Source organism: Xenopus laevis, chromosome 1S (assembly GCF_017654675.1).
Source record: "Xenopus laevis strain J_2021 chromosome 1S, Xenopus_laevis_v10.1, whole genome shotgun sequence".
In the NCBI taxonomy this organism is placed as follows: domain Eukaryota; kingdom Metazoa; phylum Chordata; class Amphibia; order Anura; family Pipidae; genus Xenopus; species Xenopus laevis.
The window spans coordinates 198794774-198817393 of NC_054372.1; the positions used below are offsets into that span (position 1 = coordinate 198794774).

The window sequence follows — 22620 nt, forward strand, 5'->3', positions numbered from 1 at the left end:
TTATTGTTTAGGTTTGTCTGATTATGAGAGTCATGAAACCCTCACTATCAGATATCAGATATATATTAGGTATCAGTTAGAGTTGATTGGGTGCTGCTAGTGCGTTTGACCCATAGAGGCAGATGAATGGGATCAGAGGAGTGAGGGGTGGCAGGGGCAGTATATGTGGGTGACAGTTGCTGGAGGCTCAGCAGGGAAATGAAACTAAACTTGTGCTTATGATGAGATCCAATGAGAGTGAGTTTGTATATGAGCCCCGGGCTGATGAGAAGTGACAGAGTGGGAGGTGGGAGAAGCTTGGGGCTTGGGCCAAGCTCTTGTAGTGGAAGTTTTTGTATCTGGGAGTATAAATAGGAGGCTGCACAGCGGGGGCTTCACTGGAGGGTTGCGCTACTCACTGACAACATCTCACCTACTACATCTCTGTGTGTCCGACATGAGACCAATGTGGATCCTGTTGCCCCTCGCTGTGGTGTCTGCACTTCTGTGTGACACTGTCTATTTGCAAGGTATGTGCCGAGGCTGCTGGGAGTTACTGCCTCCAAATATATCAGCCCCAGGTCGTGTCTCTGTTTATCATTGGGGGGGGGACATTTTCCCGTTTTGTTTTGAAATGCAAATTACATTTTCTTTATGTTTTATTTTTTCTGGTTCTGACTCTTGAAATAAAGTAGCAGAAGTCAGTTTCCTCCGGCTCTTATAACCAGGGCAGCCATCAGGGGGGACAGGGGAGAGAGTTGCAGGGGGCCCCGAGGGTAAGGGGGCCATGCCACACTTACTTGATTAGCCGGGCCCCCATCTTTCTGAGAACTGCTGACTTCGGGAAGACATGGACGTTTAAGGGGCCCTGGCCACCAATTTTCTTATAATGTGGGGGGGGGCCCGGCCACCAATTTTTTTTTCTCCTGTGGGGTCTTAGCCACCAATATTTTTAATGGGGGGGGGCCCTGACCACCAATATCTTTTTATTTTTATTAACATGTGGGAACCCTAGCCACCAATTTTTTTTTTTTACTGTGTGGTGGGGAGGGCGGACCTGTAGGTGGGGCTTGTGGTGGGCGCAGCCCAGGGGGCCCAGGAAATTTTTTCATACAGGGCCCTGCGATTTCTGATGGCGGTCCTGCTTATAATGAACTGGATTCTGCTACATTGTTTTAGGAGTCACAGTCAGCAGTGCAGAGATTATAAACAGCCAATCAGACACTGCTTTCAATAGCAAATACTTTTCCCGAAGGAATGAACATCTGTAAGTTGCTTAAAATAATGTTTTCTTTTATAGAAATCAAATTAAAATTGGGTGACGTTCCTATTTAAAATGCTTCTGGGACACAGCCATGCAGCCTCACCCCATGATTGAGACCAGGACAGGAGCAATAATAGGACCCCATCAAGCCCCTTTCTGAGTTTATTAAGAGGGTTACACTTTAGGGAGATCGAAAGGTTAAAGTTTGATTTTAATAAACTTTTTAGACTGAACTATTCTTAGCAACTTTTCAATTGGTCTTCATTTTTTAATTACTTGTCCCCTTCTTATGATTCATTCTAGATTTCAAATGGGGGTCACTGACCCCTGCAGCCACTACTGCTTAGTTACTAGGGTAACTTGGGCCCTAGCAACCAGATTGCAAGCTCCACTGGTTCAGTGAGCTATATCAATGAGTAACATGGCAGCTCTGTATAAAGGATAATAATGTCCAACACAAACTTGGAATAGGCACCAATATAGGCACCAATATAGGCACCAAATAATTTCAAGTCAAGTGAAAATAAGATTTAACTCCCCCCCCCCCATGACCAGAGACTCTCAGAAATTTTGGTTTTGCCATTGGCTGCTGTAGAACTGAACACGGTCATGTGACATTGTTCTGTGAGATTCAATTGGCTGCAGGAGATCCCCTGAACTTGAACATCTGCCGGCAGTTGCGGTTTCATATGTTAACTCATTTGGACTCAGTTTGGAAAGAAAGAGGCTGATGTTCTTCTGCTTAGGAATAAAATTAGAAACCTTTCTCACATCTTTCCTAAGCAGAAGAACATCAGCCTCTTTCTTTCTCCTGACAACTTCCTTGACTACTTGCTGGTCAGACTGGTGGGAAACTGACCAGCAGGTGGCGCTGTTGTAACACAATTCATTCATATTAACAGTACATGTATCCCTTAATATCTTGGAATAAAAACAAAATAAATAATGAATGTAAATGACAAAAGTGCTTAGAATAGCCCCCTCATCAGTTTTACAATAAATTATTTTAAAGGTTTACTTATCCTTTAAAGCACGTGAGTGACTGAATACATATTCTACACCTAAAACTCATTACTGGTTATTGCACTCATGGGGCCCTGAGGTCAGACTTCATGAAAGTTGAAACCCTTGGGTGTTACTACCCTGGCGCCAGATCCAAGACAGAAACCCCTTTACTTGGCACCGCTCCCGACCCAACTCTCTACTCATTTTTATGGCAGGAAGATCAGATATAAAATGCTGCCCAAAGGCAAAAGCACAAGATTTATGTGAATTCTTCTACTTTATCACCTGTTTTATGGCATATTTCATACCTGCTGAAAATAAATGCCCAGCTTTGTACATGAGGCGGGTTCTACATGGAGTGGAGGGGGCGGGGCTTGCAGACAAATCATTGGAGAGGTTGGTGTTGCCTTTAAATGCTCTTCTTCTTTGCAGGTACAGGGAACATCACTGGAGATTGCTGCATTGCAACCCGTGACAGGCGCATCTCCTCGGGGGTCTTCAAAGCCTATCGGATTCAGAGCCAGAATACGGGGTGCCCCATAGCCGCTGTGGTGTAAGTCAGAACCACAATTCGACATTATATTCTGAGAAAATTTCCGATTGGCTTTCGCTTTTTACTTTTTGTGGGCTTTTTTTCCGTCATTTAGCGTCTTGTTCAGCAGGTTCCCCAAGAGTTTGGAATTGCAGCAGCTGGTTGCTAGGGTCTTGTTTACCTTGGCAACCAGGCTGCGGTTTGGATGAAAAACTGGTATAGGAATAGGAGAGGGAATGAATAAACAAGGGAAGGAATAAAAAGTAACAATGGTAATAAAAGTGTAGCCTCATTATAAAGGGCAATTGCAAAGTCGTTAGGAATAGGGCATTCCTCCCCACCAATGGAATCACTCATTCCCCTCTCTTGGTGGTGAATCCCATAACCTGACTGTCCTTACAGTAAAGATCCCCTTCCTATGCTGATGGTGAGATCTCCTTTCCTCCCCACCAATGAATCACTCATTCCCCTCTCTTGGTAGGGAATCCCATAACCTGACTGTCCTTACAGTAAAGAACCCCTTCCTATGCTGATGGTGAGATCCCCTTTCCTCCCCACCAATGAATCACTCATTCTCCTCTCTTGGTAGGGAATCCCATAACCTGACTGCCCTTACAGTAAAGAACCCCTTCCTATGCTGATGGTGAGATCTCCTTTCCTCCCCACCAATGAATCACTCATTCCCCCTCTCTTGGTAGGGAATCCCATAACCTGACTGTCCTTACAGTAAAGAACCCCTTCCTATGCTGATGGTGAGATCTCCTTTCCTCCCCACCAATGAATCACTCATTCCCTCTCTCTTGTAGGAAATACGATAACCTGACTGTTCTTACAGTAAAGAACCCCTTCCTATGCTGATGGTGAGATCTCCTTTCCTCCCCACCAATGAATCACTCATTCCCCCTCTCTTGGTAGGGAATCCCATAACCTGACTGTCCTTACAGTAAAGAACCCCTTCCTATGCTGATGGTGAGATCTCCTTTCCTCCCCACCAATGAATCACTCATTCCCCCTCTCTTGGTAGGGAATCCCATAACCTGATTGTTCTTACAGTAAAGAACCCCTTCCTATGCTGATGGTGAGATCTCCTTTCCTCCCCACCAATGAATCACTCATTCCCCCTCTCTTGGTAGGGAATCCCATAACCTGACTGCCCTTACAGTAAAGAACCCCTTCCTATGCTGATGGTGAGATCTCCTTTCCTCCCCACCAATGAATCACTCATTCTAACTGACCTGTACCTGATCTTTCCCTCAATGTCTTTAGCCTCTGTATTGGTGTATATATATATATATACAGTGTCGGACTGGGACACCAGGGGCCCACCCATAAATCTTTGAGCAGGGGCCCACCAAGTAACCTTACTTATGTATACATATTCTTTCTGCCCCTCAATTTCTTTATGTTCCTTGTGAGATCGCCCATTCCCTCAGTGAATTTGGCTGCTTTTCTCAGAATATTAAGCGGTTCCCCTTTTTATATACAATGAATTGTTTGTACAGTATTATTCCTCCCTTCCATCTAACCCCATTCTTTATTGTCTTCTATTGCCCCTGACTTGTTTCCCAGCTGTAGTAATAACGACTGACATTTATTTCCATATCATTTTCTCTGTATCTCCAGGCTCATCACTAAAAACAACAGGAGTCTGTGTGTCACCCCAGGGCTGAGTTGGGTCAGAAAATTGATGAAGAGGTTGGACAAAATGGGACAGAAATCAGGAAAAAAGGAAGAATGCGGCAAGAGGAGCAAGAGAAAGAATCTTCCAACTGATGAATAATGGTACGATTAGAAATGTGCAGCCTGAGATCAGTATAGACATTAACAGGACTCTTGTCTCTCTTGTAATCTCTACCCAGCAGTAATATAGAGATAGAGGGTCTCATTAGAGACCCCACGTGCAAGAGTTCCCATTAATACTCATTTAAAGGAACAGTAACTAATGAAAGTGTTTTAAAGTAAAATATATTGAATGCTTGAATAGCTGCCCCCATGGCTACACAGCAGCTTGTTTATATAAACTATAGTAGTACTTATCTGTTATCTACTGTGTATCCTGTGCTTGAATGGCTGCCCCATGGCTACACAGCAGCTTGTTTATATAAACTATAGTAGTACTTATCTGTTATCTACTGTGTATCCTGTGCTTGAATGGCTGCCCCCATGGCTACACAGCAGCTTGTTTATATAAACTATAGTAGTACTTATCTGTTATCTACTGTGCATCCTGTGCTTGAATGGCTGCCCCCATGGCTACACAGCAGCTTGTTTATATAAACTATAGTAGTACTTATCTGTTATCTACTGTGTATCCTGTGCTTGAATGGCTGCCCCATGGCTACACAGCAGCTTGTTTATATAAACTATAGTAGTACTTATCTGTTATCTACTGTGTATCCTGTGCTTGAATGGCTGCCCCCATGGCTACACAGCAGCTTGTTTATATAAACTATAGTAGTACTTATCTGTTATCTACTGTGTATCCTGTGCTTGAATGGCTGCCCCCATGGCTACACAGCAGCTTGTTTATATAAACTATATCTTTCATAGTGCCAGGCATGGGCCAGAGTGCAGAAAGGGTGGCTTAGAAAGTCTCAACCCATCATCTAAGGGGCTAAAAGTAGAATAAATCAAGTTGCCTTTGGTGAGAGGAGACGTAACACATTCTCTGTGTGCCGAGTGATTTATAGGCTCCTACAGATGGATGTCAGACATTCGCTTAGCAGCCTGTTGCTTTAATTCCTCCATCTGTCAGACATTTTCCTCCTACATTACATTGCATTTGAGGTTTCTCTGTGGGGTTTGGGAACATCTTGTGACAATTTGATGTTTCTGCTGCAGAGGATGAGGATGGAGCAGCAGAACCAGCGACAGCCGTGTGTCTGACCTCGGCAGTGTCTCCAATGGAAGATCTCTGGTGGCACCAACCATGGGTCCATTCCTTCTCTTCTTTTTATGCTCAAAAATCGACTACAAAATCTTGCCGTTTGTGATTTTTACTCTTTGGGCTTCTTCTGTTCCTGTTGGGTTTCATATATTTGTGTCGACAAACTCAACAGTTTGCCTCTTGGTATATGGGATTTATTCCTCTGTGTATTCAGCCTGAGGCTTCTCTTGCTTAAAGCTTATGTTGTAAGGAAATGCTTGGTTCCTATATCACACATTTGTGTATTATGGTGCATAGATATCTACTGCTTTGTCTAATTTAATGGTAAGGAATTTAACATTTTGAAATCCCCTTTGGACCACATGAGGGTTTGTATTGATTGCAGGTGGGGCGCCATATTGGTTTTTTTTTTATAGAAGAGCCATTAGTCCCTAACTGCAAAAACACAAGAACAATGTTTATAAGTGAAGTTCTGCTGATGTTTATTGAGCACACTTAAGCAATATGGCAGCTCCAGCTATGAATAAACTCAAATATGATTCAAGAGCTCATAAGAAATTTGTACAAAATGGCATTCGATGAAATCCCTTTGCTATACTGTATGTGCTTGGACCTATATACATGCTCTGCAGGTGCAAATGAAAACCTAGAATTCCCATCTGAGTTGAGTCGGCTGTAGGTCAATGGATCCCTTTACATGGGATTCAAACCAAGTTGGGTCAGTTGAGTGCTGGAACACCCACCTGCAACTGTAGCAAAAGTAGAACCTGATTCCCTGGTAAAATGGGACAATTTGGGACCTGTCAATGGGCATTCCATCTAAATTGCTATTTCCCTGTGCAGAATAGAATCCTCTGTGTGTTTTCTTGTACCTTCACTCCATTCAGATTTGCTCCATCTACTGTTAATTCCTTCTTCTCCTAGAACCAAAGTAAGACTTTCCTTCCCTGTGCTATAGATGATACAGTGGTCTCTCTTTTAGCCTCACCAACATTCATGGTTTATTGAAGCCAATGGCTTCCATCTCAAAACAGTTCTTTGCTCCTGCCCATAGAACCCAAAAAACTGATTGTCGGTTTTTGTGGACTTTCATTTCAGCTGGGCTCTTGGGAAGGCAGTGCTCCTATGAAAAAGGTCATTAAAGGATGAGTAAACCCTTTAAAATAAGTGAATGCAAAATTGACGAGGGGGCTTTTCTGAGCACATTCATTATTTATTTTGTTTTTATTCCAAGATATTAAGGGATACATGTACTGTTAATATGAATGAATTTTGTTACAACAGCGCCACCTGCTGGTCAGTTTCCCACCAGTCTGACCAGCAAGTAGTCAAGGAAGTTGTCAGGAGAAAGAAAGAGGCTGATGTTCTTCTGCTTAGGAATAAAATTAGAAACCTTTCTTTCTCAGAACATAAGAGAACATCAAGTACATGACCGATTGGTTCCCCCAGTGGCAGCAACCAATCAGTAGTTGGCCTTTAATGGACCAGTGAGAATAATAAAACCTGAATCCACTGATCTGATTGGCTGCTAGAGATTACTCGACTGGGCTGAACATTATGTCTCTCGCTACAACAATTCGCTTTTTAATGGTTTTAAAAATGGGAAAAGATTTTAAGTAACAGAGTATTTGTGCTATATAGAAATACCCAATGTATATTTTGTATTTATTTAATACATTTTATACCGTGTATTCTCTTCAATAAACAGACATAACTGCTGCATGGTGTTATTTCATACAGTTGCTTTATACCAACCCTCATGTAAAACTTGTAAATCATGATATTGATTCTCATATCAGGCCCTTTATTCTGTTTTTACACATAGTGGTGCAACTGGGGGTCCCCTATTAAATCCCCTATTAAATTGCAGCTAATTATATTATATACTGCATTTAGTGGTGCTGTAAACAGGTTTATATATATTTTTAAAAGATAAGTAAACCTTTAAAATAAGGCAGGGCAAGGTGGGATCGAAGGGAGAGATGTTTACTTATCCTTTAAAGCCAAGGTGAAAATGGGTTTGTTTGCTCATAATTAACGCAATGAATATAATTTACATTCTGTTCATTGTTTTAATCTTAAAACATGCATAGGATGTTTTTTAAAAAAAATTTCACTAACCTTATCCACCCCCCTTTCTTTATAAACAGGGCATTATGTTCAGAGAACCCTATCTACCTTTGAACACACCAAACAAACCACTCCTTTCTCTTAGCAGCAGCCTTTGCAGCACATTACGAGGGGCTTCTCAGTTGACTGGTAATTAGTCTTATCATCCTTTGAAATTCTTCTGTATCAAAGAAGTGACAATAAGAACGAAAACTTCATATTCTTGTTTAGAGTTTACCATTACGTTTTGGGTTTCTGTATTGGCCCAAGGCCCGCAGGACCCTTTAGCAGAAAAGATGCCCCAGTAGCTCCTCAAGTGGACAGAGATAATATATTTTATTTAGCAGAATATCAGACTTACAGCTGCTTCTGGGAAGTGAAATAAAGTGACTCCAATAATAACCAAGTTCTAATTTCTTTTGCATTGGGGTAATGGGTAATTCATAAACCTGCCACTAGATGGTGCTGTGTGCAACCTTATTTCTTGGCTTGGTAACTCCACTGCAATTGTCTGTTGTGCTGCTGCTAAAATTGGAATCTTGACAGATAAGTGGTTACTAAGGATTAATTACCCTGGCAACCAGGCAGCAACTAGGACGGTAGAATGGAAGATTATAAATATGTGAATATAAATGGGAGACTATAAAATATGAATAATTGTTTTTTTTAGTTTTCTGGGGTTCAGTGACCCTGACAACCAGATTTTTTTCTCAATTACAGGCCAAAAAGAGGCAGAATAGGAAAAGTATAAAACAAATGGGATCAGCAACACGTATAGAACAGCTTATATCTAGCGTGTGTGGCAGTTGGAGGGGCGCAGTGCCACATTCTGTGCCAGTCATTGCCATTGTTTATTGGTTATTGCCCTTCAGTGTTGTGTTCCTGCCCCAGGGGAACAATAATATGGTGAGTAGAGGCAGGGAGGCCTGGCAGCTTGTGGCTTTTATACCAGTCATTGCCCACATGCCCCCACCCTGGCACCAAGGATTCCTCTAGGGAATGTCTCACTGTAACAAATACCCACCCTCCTCTTTTATATATTTATATAGATCTGCATTTATTTATATCTATATCTATATATATCTATATCTATCTATATATATATATATATATATATATATATATAGATAAATATAGATATATATATAGATCTGTATTTATTTATTTATATATATACTATATCTCCCCCATGACCCCTGCTGCCCTTTTCAAGGCAGTTCTGCCTGGTAAGTCCTTCTCTCTCTCTCTCTCACTCAAATTTTTTAAATAAATTTTGGTCAAAACTCACAAATTCGAAATTTAAAAGCACCAACTCTAATTTGAATTTGAATGTGAGATTTATCACACCTCGACCCTGGAAACAGTTCTAATTCGACTATTCTCCACCTAAAAGCTGCCGAGTTCATGTAGAAGTTAATGGCAGAGGCCCCTTGAGCTATTTGAAGATGTTAACAGTAAATGATGAGCCAAGATTTTGGCAAGTTTTGCTGCAAAAATTACCCCATTTAGACTCCAATAGGAGAAAAAAAATGTTGTGCATCAAAAAAAATTGATGCACAAAAGTCTGTTTTTTTTTTTTTTTGGAGGAAAACAATTTGATACGGGGCGTTCCTATTGGATCAAATTTTAGATGTTCCAGTTTTTATAAATAACCTCCCATTCGAGTTGTGAGTACATTTGAATTTATAAGAGTAAAAAAAAATCCGCACAACTTTGAAATTCAACCTTTGATAAATCTGCCCCCAAGTGTTTATAGAAGCAATATTCACTTTACAGTTTAATATAAAGTTACTGGATCCGTGTTCCGGAAACCTGTTATCCAGAAAGCGCTCCACCCACGCCTGATTGCACTGGGCCTAATTCCCTGCTCACGTGGATAACACAAGCAGATTTGGATTTTCACTGATCAACTTTTGCCATGACAAATGCACAACTGTGGAAATTAGAAAAACTGACCCAACTTATCCCACCAGGAACTGCAGGGCCCGACATCTCTCAGGACGTAATCAACTCTATCCAATCAGATCAACTTGGACTTTTATGCTTCCCGCCCCCTAGGAGCCAAAAGGTGCAAGCTGTTAGTCCTTATGGCTTCAGAACCGGCTGCTGTAGGAACAGGAATAAAGGGATTCGCTGCACTGTTTCAACCTTAAAGGGATACTGTCATGGGAAAAAAAAAATTCCCCAAAAGGAATCAGTTAATAGTGCTGATCCAGCAGAATTCTGCACTGAAATCCATTTCTCAAAAGAGCTAACAGATTTTTTTATATTTAATTTTGAAATCTGACATGGGGCTAGACATATTGTCAGTTTCCCAGCTGCCCCCAGTCATGTGACTTGTGCTCTGATAAACTTCAATCACTCTTTACTGCTGTACTGCAAGTTGGGAGTGATATCACCCCCCTCCCTTTTTCCCCCCAGCAGCCAAACAAAAGAACAATGGGAAGGTAACCAGATAGCAGCTCCCTAACACAAGATAACAGCTGCCTGGTAGATCTAAGAAGAGCACTCAATAGTAAAATCCAGGTCCCACTGAGACACCTTCAGTTACATTGAGAAGGAAAAACAGCAGCCTGCCAGAAAGCAGTTCCATCCTGAAGTACAGGCACAAATCACATGACTGGGGGCAGCTGGGAAACTGACAATATGTCTAGCCCCATGTCAGATTTCAAAATTGAATATAAAAAAATCACTTTGCTCTTTTGAGAATTGGATTAGCTGATGTGTTTTGAAAAAAAACATGTTTTCCGATGACAGGATCCCTTTAAAGAATTTCATGTTTTCAGCCACGTTAAGAGCAATCCCTTAAACCAATGAAACTCTATAAATGATTTACTAAACAGACATTTCTGCCCCAAGGAATCACAACAAGAAAATCAGATGTAGCTCAGACACACTGGTGCACAGATGGTTCCCCCTCCATACACTTAGTAGCAAATAAACTCCATTTTCAGGGGGTTTATAGTTGGTTTGGTACAAAGATCTCACAGTCTGTTTGGTCCTTGTTGTGCAAATACAAAGCACCGCGGGGCCCAATAGAAGGGCCTGAAATCATCTATATCTGCCCTAGTGTATTATATATGATATTATATATGATATATGATTATAGCAATATGGGATTAGATTAACAATATGGGATTAGATAACAATATGGGATTAGATAAATTAGAGACACACTCTATTAACACTTTCCCAACATGAAACAGTGTTTAACCAGCTGCCACTGCCAACTAACCCGGTTCTGGCGGTATCAAGTCTTGGGCAATGGAGTGATTTTGGATAAGTCGCCTGATCAAATCTGCCCAACTAAACTGTCAGATCCCGTGTAAGGACTGGCTGGAAATGGGCTAAAACTAGGGATGCACCGAATCCAGGATTCAGTTTGGGATTCAGCCTTTTTCAGCAGGATTCGGATTTGGGTGAATCCTTCTGCTTAATCGAACCGAATCTGAATCCTAATTTGCATATGCAAATTAGGGGCGGGGAAGCGTGTGACTTTTTGTCATAAAACAAGGATGTAAAAACTGTTTACCCCTTCCCACCCCTAATTTGCATATGCAAATTAGTATTCGGTTCGGCATTCTGGCGAATCTTTTGCGAAGGATTCAGTGATTCGGCTGAACCCAAAATAGTGGATTCGGGGCATCCTTAGCTAAAACTGTACCAATTTTGGTTCTGGTCAGTTGAAGTGTCTCTAAATGTTGGGTTGGGTTTCTCTAGTTTGGAATTTAAAATCCTATTAGGTTGCTAAGGCCCCACTGTCCATAGCAACCAGAACCTTCATTTAGTGATTAGTCTGTGCTTAGTTTTGGCTTATCAAACAACAAAGGTGTAAAGAAACGCAGGAGATTCTGTGGGAGCCGTGGGGCATACGGGATACAAGTTAATTGCCCCTGTGTTACTCCAGGTAGAACTGTGCGGAGTATTAGTGGCCCTTGATTATTTCACTCTCTAGTTGGGACCCCCAGGCCTAGGTGCATACTCTCTACTCATAGTTACAGCTTCCCCAGTCTCTCCCATTACTACTGAAAGGATCCCCCATGTTTGTCTCACTGCCAGCAGACAAGTGCCCATAGTAAGTGAGGAGCAACCCTGCCCAAGCACCAGTAAAGGGGACAGGGTTGCCCCAATTTTACATCCCTGGATTTTACATTTTCTCAGAATAGCCTGCGGTTTTACTGTATATAATACACTGTATATAGAGCATTAATAACGAGCAGATTTACTTCTGAATATGGAGCAATAGTGACGTGAATACAAATAGCAGCCACAGATCTCCAGTTACAGCCCCTCGGCTCAGAAACCCCATTGTACTGAGGAGAGGAACCAGGAGCCCCCCATGCGCCTCAATACTAATTACAGGCAGGTATAATGGCATTATCTGCACATCCCTGTACCCCAAGGCATTGCTCTTGAAATCGGATCCAAAACAACTTCCAGGAACCCAACTTCTCCTGAGCCGCCCACTCCTTTGGCATCGTTTCCATTTATCAGTAAAATCCCCCAAATCCCGAGTGTTACTGTGAGTGAATTGTCTTCTCAGTCTCAGTATTAGACTTGCCTGGAATCTGCCCCCTCCCAGTGCAACAAATACTCAGTCTAAATACAAATATGTAACATGTGCTCACACCATGGAATGATCTGGGCTCAGAAGCACAACAGACAATGTGGGAGTTTGAGGCAATAACTTTCCTCGAAGACTTTTCCAGGTCTCCTATTGTTTCCATTTAGTTAATTTTCTCCCCCAACCCGGCCGTCATAGTTCCACTTGTGTCTCGGAATAGTTCCAGGGATCCAAAAGTGTAGCTTGTTCCATTCAGAATGAAGGAGTTCATCTGATACACAGCCAGAATGTGGCTCCTGGCTGAAGAGCTTACAATCAGGCTGGCATGGGAGACACGGCTTTTCTGGATTCTTTTAGTTGATGGATGGTGCCAAAAATCACCCACATAAATGGCAGTACTGGTGTTGTAATTTCAATTCCTATGCAAGTGAATGGCATTAGCAGCTGTAGGTCTTACGGAACCAGTACTGTTGCTTTTAGGCTCAAGGATGAGCTTGTGACTTCATAGCACCAGTAATGGCCCTGCCCATAAGGTGGGTGAGAGGCTGTTGGTGGGGGTTTGGCCTCTGCAGGTCCTGCCTATGTGTCCAGACACTCGCTCAATGTGCACATGGGACTAGACATATTGTCAGTTTCTCAGCTGCCCCTGGTCATGTGACTTGTGCTCTGATAAACTTCAATCACTCTTTACTGCTGTACTGCAAGTTGGAGTAATATCACCCCCTCCCTTTTCCCCCCAGCAGCCTAACAACAGTGGGGAGGTAACCAGATAACAGCTCCCTAACACAAGATAACAGCTGCCTGGTAGATCTAACAGCACTCAATAGTAAAATCCAGGTCCCACTGAGACACATTCAGTTACATTGAGAAGGAAAAACAGCAGCCTGCCAGAAAGCATTTCTCTCCTAAAGTCACATGACTGGGGGCAGCTGGGAAATTGACAAAATGTCCAGCCCCGTGTCAGATTTCAAAATTGAATATAAAAAAATCTGTTTGCCCTTTTGAGAAATGGATTTCAGTGCAGAATTCTGCTGGAGCAGCACTACTAACTGATGTGTTTTGAAAAAAACATTTTTGTGTTGTTTATACAGATGGCCTGTAGATGTCACTGTGCTCAAGACTTATACTGTGCATACTTTCTATACAGCTTGTTAGAGTTGCTTGCTGTTGTGTAATGCCTGCATGAGTCTGCTAATAAAGCACTGTTATACTCTACTCATCCTCGGCTACCCAAACATAACGATTTTTTCCCATGACAGTATCCCTTAACTTGGTCAAAAATTGGTGTTTCCACTTTCAGATTTGATTCTTTCAAAATACTAATATTGTTCATCGATGTGGTAGAAATTTAAGGATTTGATGGAAAGTTTTTAAAATTTCTCTTCTGAATCCAATTTTTTGGCAATTTTTTGTGTTGCCACTTTCAGATCAGATTCTTTTCTGCTAATTTTAGTTGGATTTATAATTTCTTTGGCCATCAATGATCTGGTCATTCGGTTTTAGTCATCACTGAATCCATATATTTTTAGCAATATTCTTGCAAAGAAATTGAATCTTTACCAATTCACTCATCTGTGGACATAAGAGAGACACAGATATTAGAAAGAGAATTGGACAGACAAGAGTAGATGAATTTTAGTGTCACAGGATTTTGACAATGATCATCTTGCGAATTTGGGGAAAACAATTATTCAGAGAATTTGCATTGAATCCGACAGCAACCAAGTCCCTCAGAGCAGTTGGGAAAGACTAAAGGAATTCTTTGGAAAGAAATGAGCAAATAGTCTTGTTCTACTGATAAGGAGCAGAATCTGAAGTTAAAGTTTTCAATCAGAACAAATTCCAGGGATTCTGTTTCTTAATAGTTAGAAAGTACCTGAATTCTCAGTGAGATTGTAAATCGCTCAGGATGACAATAAAGATAAATATGAATTTGTGAGCACTAAGTGGCACCCATACATTGTCCGAAGATTCTTTACATTTACAGGTGCCCCAAAAACTATTGACTGGAAAGTATTGAACCCTTCAACCCCCTGTACCCCCCAGAACTGCTGCTGTATAAGCCTTAGCAGCTCCTTCTCCTTCCCCTGTTCCATACTGGTAACCCCCATACCCCATTCTTTTAGGGGGCCCTCATTATTACTAACCATTTATTATATATTAATCATATTTAGCCAATTCTGAGTGGGGAAAAGAGGCAGAAAGCTCCTAAATATTTCGTTTCTGGTCCTTTTCAACTGAAGAATAAAATGAAAAATATATACAGGTATGGGACCTGTTATCCAGAATGCTCGGGACCTGGGGTTTTATGGATAACGGATCTTTCCGTAATTTGGGTCTTCATGCCTTAAGTCTACTAGAAAATCATGTAAACATTAAATAAACCCAATAGTCTGGTTTTGTTTCCAATAAGGATTAATTATATCTTAGTTGGGATCAAGTACAAGCGACTGTTTTATTATTACAGAGAAAAAGAAAATCATTTTTAAAAATTTGGATTATTTGGATAAAATGGAGTCTATGGGAGACAGCCATTCCGTAATTCGGAACTTTCTGGATATCTGGTTTCCGGATAAGGGATCCTATACCTGTATATTGAATTTTTTCCCATTTGCCATTATGGAATAACAATCTCCATAGTGTTTTGATTTTAATCAATTTTTTATCAAATATTGCCAATGTTGATACTGAGGCCCCTAAAATAGATCAAGGTCAGAGACTTGTGGGCCAGAAGCAGTAAGCAGACAGATGTTTGTATATTTAGATAGATATAGATAGATATTGGACATTAATTAAAATGTATATTAAATAAATAAATGAAATCAAAAGAAATATGATTTAACATTTTTAGTTAATATTCAGTTAACTTTAGTTTCACAAATGTATGTATAAATCATGGGCCCCCCTTTTTTTTAACAAAAAGAATTACCCCCTTCTACAAGAGGGGGGAGCAGTGGCTCCGGGACTATTCTCTAACTACATTTCCCAGCAGCCTCCGCTGGAGTGATGAATAGTTGAATGTACACTTGTTTTAGTCAATGTTTGATTTTCTAAAGGGAATCTTCATGGCGTTCCATAGGCTCAGAATATTTGCTCAGGGTACTACAAATGTCCCACCTAAACTCTGTGTTATCTTATATGGGTCAATACTGGGAATGATTATTGTGCCCATGGGGGTCTCAGGTCTTGCAATGACCCTGTTGGCTCAAGCTTGGAATTGCCCTACAGATACTCAGCCGCCATGACTGGATGGACATTCGCTGATGAGTAGTGAATAAACCCAATTGGTTAGAACAGGCGGTACAAGGGGTCGGCTAAAAACTGTAATTGTTTTACATTTTGTCACCAAGGGAATTTTTATTTGCCAACTGTCAATTTGTGGCACATCTGGGAGTATGTTTTGCATCAGCTCCATGAGGTAGGCCTCAAGCTCCTCTGGCTTAATCAATTCTGTGATTCCCCTTATACGTATGTTACAGCTTCAGGAGCGGTCTTCAAGGTCGGACTAGTTATTTTTCCATAGCTTGCTGGGAGTCCGCCACCTCATTGTGCGCTGACGCGAATTCTCCCATTTCACGTTCTATGTGGTCCGTACCTTCTGCTAGGTCTCTCACCTCTCTCTTAATTTCCTCAGTAAGCCTCTTGAAATCATGTTGCAGTAAGGATCGGAGATCCATGAGCGTTGATTTAATTTCGTCAGCCGTAGCAGATGAAACATCGATGTCTGGCTCTGTGTGCGGCTCCTCATGCTGTTCTAAAATGGCGCCCGTCTATCTAGTATGCTGCTCCATAAAGAGCTCCAACACTTTTTTCGAGTCCTTCTTCATCGCAGTTTTATGTCTCATGTTTTGCCCGTAGTTTGGAGTACTTGGCGGTGCTTGGAGGCCTCTCCAGCAAATGGGAAATATGCTTATTTTTCACCTTTTAAGGCTGATTGCAGGAGAGCTCGCGGTCTGCACGTCCGCTCACACGGATAGCTTGGCTCCGCCCCTATTTACCATTATTGATGACAAGGTTTTTATTTTTTTCTCAAGTCAAAATACCGCCAAAAAATACTTATCAGTAAGCAAGAATTTCGGCATCTAAATGATTCTCACGCTATAAAGTCTCACCCAAATACATATTGTACTTTGCACTCTGCCTTCCATGTTAGAAATGCCTCCCTCCTTATGTTTCCAACCCAAGGTAAACAGGCTCCGTTCATTGCAGGCACTGGGAATAAATGTTCTCATAACCCATTAGAAGAGATACCAATGCTCTGTGACAGTGTTGGTGTTGTTCTAAGTTACCCTTTACTTTCTGTCCAGGATATTCTTGGAAATTCAGTAGGAGGCTTTATAAGACCAGTATAAGTCCAGTTTTGGTGTCTTTATCACAGGTCCATGAAGGACTGAACCCAAAAAGCCTGAAGAATAAACAGAATTGTTGGATCCCTTCACATAATGACTGCAATCCTCTGTGCCTCATAAATATAAGAGCAGATAATAAGGATCTAAGAACCTCTGTTGGATTGACTAGAGGGGCTCTATTTACAAACCTTTTGTTCCTCACATTTTGAGAAGTTCTGACTTAACAGTCACATTGAGTCTAGATTGATCTTGAAATCAATTGCAGTACTTTGGCTCACATCAATGTTCCTCCAGAAATTCACTGACCCATTGCTGGTTGGTCCTGGGAACCTGGGCACCTTCTCAGCATTTGGAGGAGGGAAACCGCAGACGGGACGCCTTGTGTTCCTCTATCTGTGGCCTAAGAACCAACATGATGCAAAGATGTTCAGTTCCTTCTTCTCTGTCCCTCTACTTACTTGTGTCAGGTTAGATTCCATATTGACTAGCTGAACCATGAAATTCCCCAACTGACAAGACAGGGGGATTTTGCTTAATTCTGCTGATTCAACAGCTTTGCCCAGGAAGAGTCAGTCTGTTGGTTTTCTTGTTTTGTTATAGGATATTTACATGTATGTGTGAGCATTGCTGATTCCTATCCTTTCTGTGTTAAAATGAACCCACAAGACTGCGAGAACCTGTTCTGTGTTATTGAATAACTGCTTTTGCCCATATTCAGCCTTCTTAAAGGGTTAGAAGCAATCTCTAGTGCAGGGGTCCCCAACCTTTTTTACCTGTGAGCCACATTCAAATGTAAAAAGAGTTGGGGAGCAACACAAGCATGATATAGGCTGTGATTGGCTATTTGGTAGCCCCTATGTGGACTGGCAGCCTACAAGAGGCTTTACTTGGCATTAAACTTAGTTTTTATGCAATTAAAACTTGCTTTCAAGCTCAGAATTCAAAAATAAGCTCCTGCTTTGAGGCCACTGGGAGCAACATCCAAGGGGTTGGAGAGCAACATGTTGCTCGCGAGCTACTGGTTGGGGATCACTGCTCTAGTGGATCAGTTTTAAAAGGCATCCAATCTTAGAGCACAGGGAGCATATGGAGGTTGGTAGAGATAATGGTAGAGGCGGGATCTCTGTAGGTTCATGTACTGGAGAGGGCTGGAGAATAAGGTGGGTTGCAAGGCATTAGGACTTTGCCATTAATTTGCACCTGGCCCTGGTTGAAGACTATTGACCCAAACCTGCCCTGAAACCACAATGATGTGCGGCTTTTCATAACTGTGACGGTTGAGGGCTGAAACTATTTTCAATTGAAAAGGTACATGGGGTACTTAGTAATGAGGGAGTGAGACATTTTTCAACCCAAACCTGACCCTAAATTGTTACTTACCAACACGCACCCAACCAATTCCACTTCACCTGACCCCCCCCCCCCTCTGATAACTGATATTTGAGTGGAATCAGCCACCATAGAGACAGGTCAGGGCCCTGCTTGAAGTTTGACCCACCACTTGGCCAATCCAGAGACTGAGTCTCACCTACTTGACCGAAACCTGCTCAATCTATGAGTAAACACATAGGTCCCACGGGTTTTGGGTCGACTCGCTCATTATTCTGGTGAATCTATAGAGGACACAGACCCTGCAACTGCTGTGCTGGCCCAGTGGGGACATTAACTCATAAGGACTCAATGAAAAATCTCCTATTCCCATGTTTATGGGCCTACAACGATTTTCTCTCTGTCTCTATATCTTTATTTCCGCCGTTGTATTTGTTCCACTTCAACACTTGGTGGTCACTCTGTATTATTAGCCATGAATCATTTAATTAAAGGAATGTTTTCATGAAGACATTTTCATTTTACTTTCAGTTTTATTTCTGTAAAGCAAAACATCTGGATACTGAATGTTCTTTGAGTCTTACGGATGCATTTCCCCCTTTACCCTTTCAGTGCCAGTATATTTTTGAACATTTTGTGCTGTTTGCTTTTGGGGTATTTATTTGAGTCAAACTCAACTTTGGAGTTTTTTCCAGATAACCTAATTAAAAGAAAAACTCTGCTAGAATTTCTGTGTTTTTAATCAGGATAAATTACTAAATACCCACAGACAATTAAATGAGAAACATAATTTAGTATATGTATAAAAATAAAACTAATGTTGTACAACTGAAACACCCAATGCCTCCCACATGCACCAATACCAAATTACTATAGATTCTTGGAGACCCCTAGATTAACACATTTTCAAAGCACCAAACCAGAAACTTCAGATTTCAGGTCCAAATATATATATATATACTGTATAGACAAATACAAGAGTCCTCTGCACTCAACCCATTATCAATATATTTAAGACAGCGACATTTTGTGCTACTGCTACTGAAAAATGCCTTACCCTTTAAACAACACAGGGATTGTTTGTCCATATATTACAATATATTTAAGCTGAACAACTACGTCAAACTCATCCCATATCTGGCCAGTCCTACTCTCAACTTTCATCTGATTCATTAAGAATTATATTGCTTCATTATACATTTTATATATATATTTTTTAAAGAAAAATACATAAATATGTCTTTGTACTCTAAACTACAAAATTGTACTTAGCTTAGTGCGCTGTACTTAACTAAGCTTTTTTAAGAAAAATGTAAAAATCACCTATATCCTCAGGTGCAGAGATACAGCATCATAAATATGACAACCTGGGTATTCTGAATGTGCTGTGAGTTCTGTACATACCAAATAATGCAAAATATTAAATACTAATGTAGGGATGTGAAAATTTAGACACCCTCACATATTATTGACAGGCACATTCCTAGTAATATGGACACCTAAATAGGTCCTAATGGGGACCTTGTGTCATTGCTCTGCTTATGTAACCCCTGTAGTTCTCACAATGTACGCCAGATGGCACTGTGTCAGAGTATAAAGGTCTTGGGAACCATGCGGTCTGGGTCCATTACTTTAGCCCAACCAAGCAGGCTGGAAGGGAATGGGTAGTGGATCCTAGGAGCAGTGGCCCTAGTAAAGTGATAGCTACTGTATACTCTTTTATAGATCACTCTAGGAGTGATAGACAGGTTATGTAGTTGAGTAGCTCAAGGCTCCATCGAGGATATTAGAGGGATTAAGATCTCTGGGTATTAATAACCCAGAGTAGAGACAAAGAGTTGAGACTAGGAATGATAGGAATTCCCCTAGATGCCAATTAAAGAGATCCTGAAACTGGGCAATACCTCTTCTCAAGCTGCATAGCCCTCTGCCTATAATGGTAAGGCTAGATTTCTTGAAATGCAAACTAGAGAGCACCTGAATAAAAAGCTAAATAACTCAAATAATAAAAAATGAAAACCAATCGCAATTTGTCTCAGAATTCCACTCTCTGCATCATACTAAGAGTTAACTTAAAGGTGACCAACCCCTTGAAGAAGTACATATGTGTTTGTACACCAATTTTTCTCTTGTAAATGCAGAGACTGCATCAATAATAGTGACCCCCTTACTAAACTAGCAGGGCCATCTTACCCGGGGGGGGAATATTTCATTTAGGTCTCAAATTTTATAATTTTGGGATGTCAATTTCCGTTGTAATATACAAAATCTGAGTTAAACATACAAGTATTGTATTCACACAGACACACAAGCAACACACAGACGCTCATCAAGTCTATCCAGGAAAGTCCCTCCATCCAATTAGACAGGCTTTAATCTCAGACCAAACACACACACTACATATTTACACACAGACACACACACATACACTAACGGAAGTTTCTCCAAAGCCCAATTCCTCACTCAGCAGAAAAGTCCCATCATTAATCTGAAGGAAAAGTCGCAGCTCCATAATGTTCTTTATTCTCAGGGTTTCCTGACCTCGTTCAGCGGCGGAACCTTCTGTTGTGTCAGACTTTACTGTAAGGGAAAATGTCCCTACTCCGCACTTACTGGTTCTTTTACTCAATGTCCCGCACTACTGGAGCTTTCCCACTGTCCTCTATGGGGTCTCGGAAGCCTCATTAGAGAGATTAACCATCATTTTCAGGGTTAACGAACTGTAATAATAATAATGTTATAATGTGAATTCTGTTGAACTGCAGCTTTGCTAGCGCCAGAATTAAAAGTAGCATTTAAAATAAACTGAATGGAATCCAACAGGAACATTTGTTGTGACCCCTGTGTGATGCTATTGTTGGTCGTTTAGACACACACACACACACACTCACACACACACACACTCACACACACTCACACACACACACACACACACACACACACACACACTCACACACACACACACACACACTCACACACACACACACACTTAATGGCATTAATTGCCCTTTAATGCCACTAGAAAAGAGCAAAATATTTCCAAAACATTATTTTGGTGGCCGATTGTCAGCACTTTGCTCAGAGGAGCTCATCCCCACAGCTCATGTGACACTGATAGAGGGATATTGAGTTACTCCATTAACAGAAGCCATTGGACTCCGGATCAGTATGTGGGATTTATTGGGTAAATAGATCATATTGCAGTAAAGTGATATAGAAGAACATTGGGTCAGTAGAGCAGGTTGCCCTGTTCTCCAATGTTCTGTGAAGTGAACTGGACCCCTTTTTGTTATGGCGGGATAACGACACCATTCCAGGGTCCCATACTGGGCTTTCACTTGGGGCCCTGTCCAAACCTTTACTTGGGAGCCTAACAAACACTGCCTGCTGAATTGTGCTTAGTACAGGGGAATACCTATGCTGCCATAGTTTTATGGGATCTCTCTGTACAGACTATGAGCAAACTTAGGGGACTGTTCCTGCTGAATTGTGCTTAGTACAGGGAATACCTATACTGCCATAATTTTATGGGATCTCTCTGTACAGACTATGAGCAAACTTAGGGGACTGTTCCTGCTGAATTGTGCTTAGTACAGGGGATACCTATGCTGCCATAGTTTTATGGGATCTCTCTGTACAGACTATCAGCAAACTTAGGGGACTGTTCCTGCTGAATTGTGTTTAGTACAGGGAATACCTATGCTGCCATAGTTTTATGGGATTCCTCTGTACAGACTATGAGCAAACTTAGGGGACTGTTCCTGCTGAATTGTGCTTAGTACAGGGGATACCTATGCTGCCATAGATTTATGGGATCTCTCTGTACAGACTATCAGCAAACTTAGGGGACTGTTCCTGCTGAATTGTGCTTAGTACAGAGGAATACCTATGCTGTCATAGTTTTATGGGATCTCTCTGTACAGACTATGAGCAAACTTAGGGGACTGTTCCTGCTGAATTGTGCTTAGTACAGAGGAATACCTATGCTGTCATAGTTTTATGGGATCTCTCTGTACAGACTATGAGCAAACTTAGGGGACTGTTCCTGCTGAATTGTGCTTAGTACAGAGGAATACCTATGCTGTCATAGTTTTATGGGATCTCTCTGTACAGACTATGAGCAAACTTAGGGGTTGTTCCTGCTGAATTGTGCTTAGTACAGGGAATACCTATGCTGTCATAGTTTTATGGGATCTCTCTGTACAGACTATGAGCAAACTTAGGGGCTGTTCCTGCTGAATTGTGCTTAGTACAGGGAATACCTATGCTGCCATAGTTTTATGGGATCTCTCTGTACAGACTATGAGCAAACTTAGGGACTGTTCCTGCTGAATTGTGTTTAGTACAGGGAATACCTATGCTGCCATAGTTTTATGGGATCTCTCTGTACAGACTATGAGCAAACTTAGGGACTGTTCCTGCTGAATTGTGTTTAGTACAGGGAATACCTATGCTGCCATAGTTTTATGGGATCTCTCTGTACAGACTATGAGCAAACTTTAGGGGGCTTATCCCGTTACTCAGTTGTGAATATGTGGGCTGGATCATTAACCCAAAGGAAAGTTTGGATATGATACAGACAAGAAGATGGAGCATTTGGGA

General features: G+C 41.3%; 1 protein-coding gene across 1 annotated transcript; it reads left to right on the forward strand.

Moving 5' to 3' along the window:
- Positions 1–356: 356 nt before the first annotated feature.
- Positions 357–6213, forward strand: LOC108707360 (regakine-1-like). The gene is made up of 4 exons (XM_041580682.1): positions 357–509; positions 2681–2801; positions 4404–4562; positions 5622–6213. Exons 1-3 carry the CDS (start codon positions 437–439, stop codon positions 4558–4560), a joined length of 351 nt encoding a protein of 116 aa, XP_041436616.1. The 5' UTR covers positions 357–436; the 3' UTR covers positions 4561–4562; positions 5622–6213.
- Positions 6214–22620: the final 16407 nt, after the last annotated feature.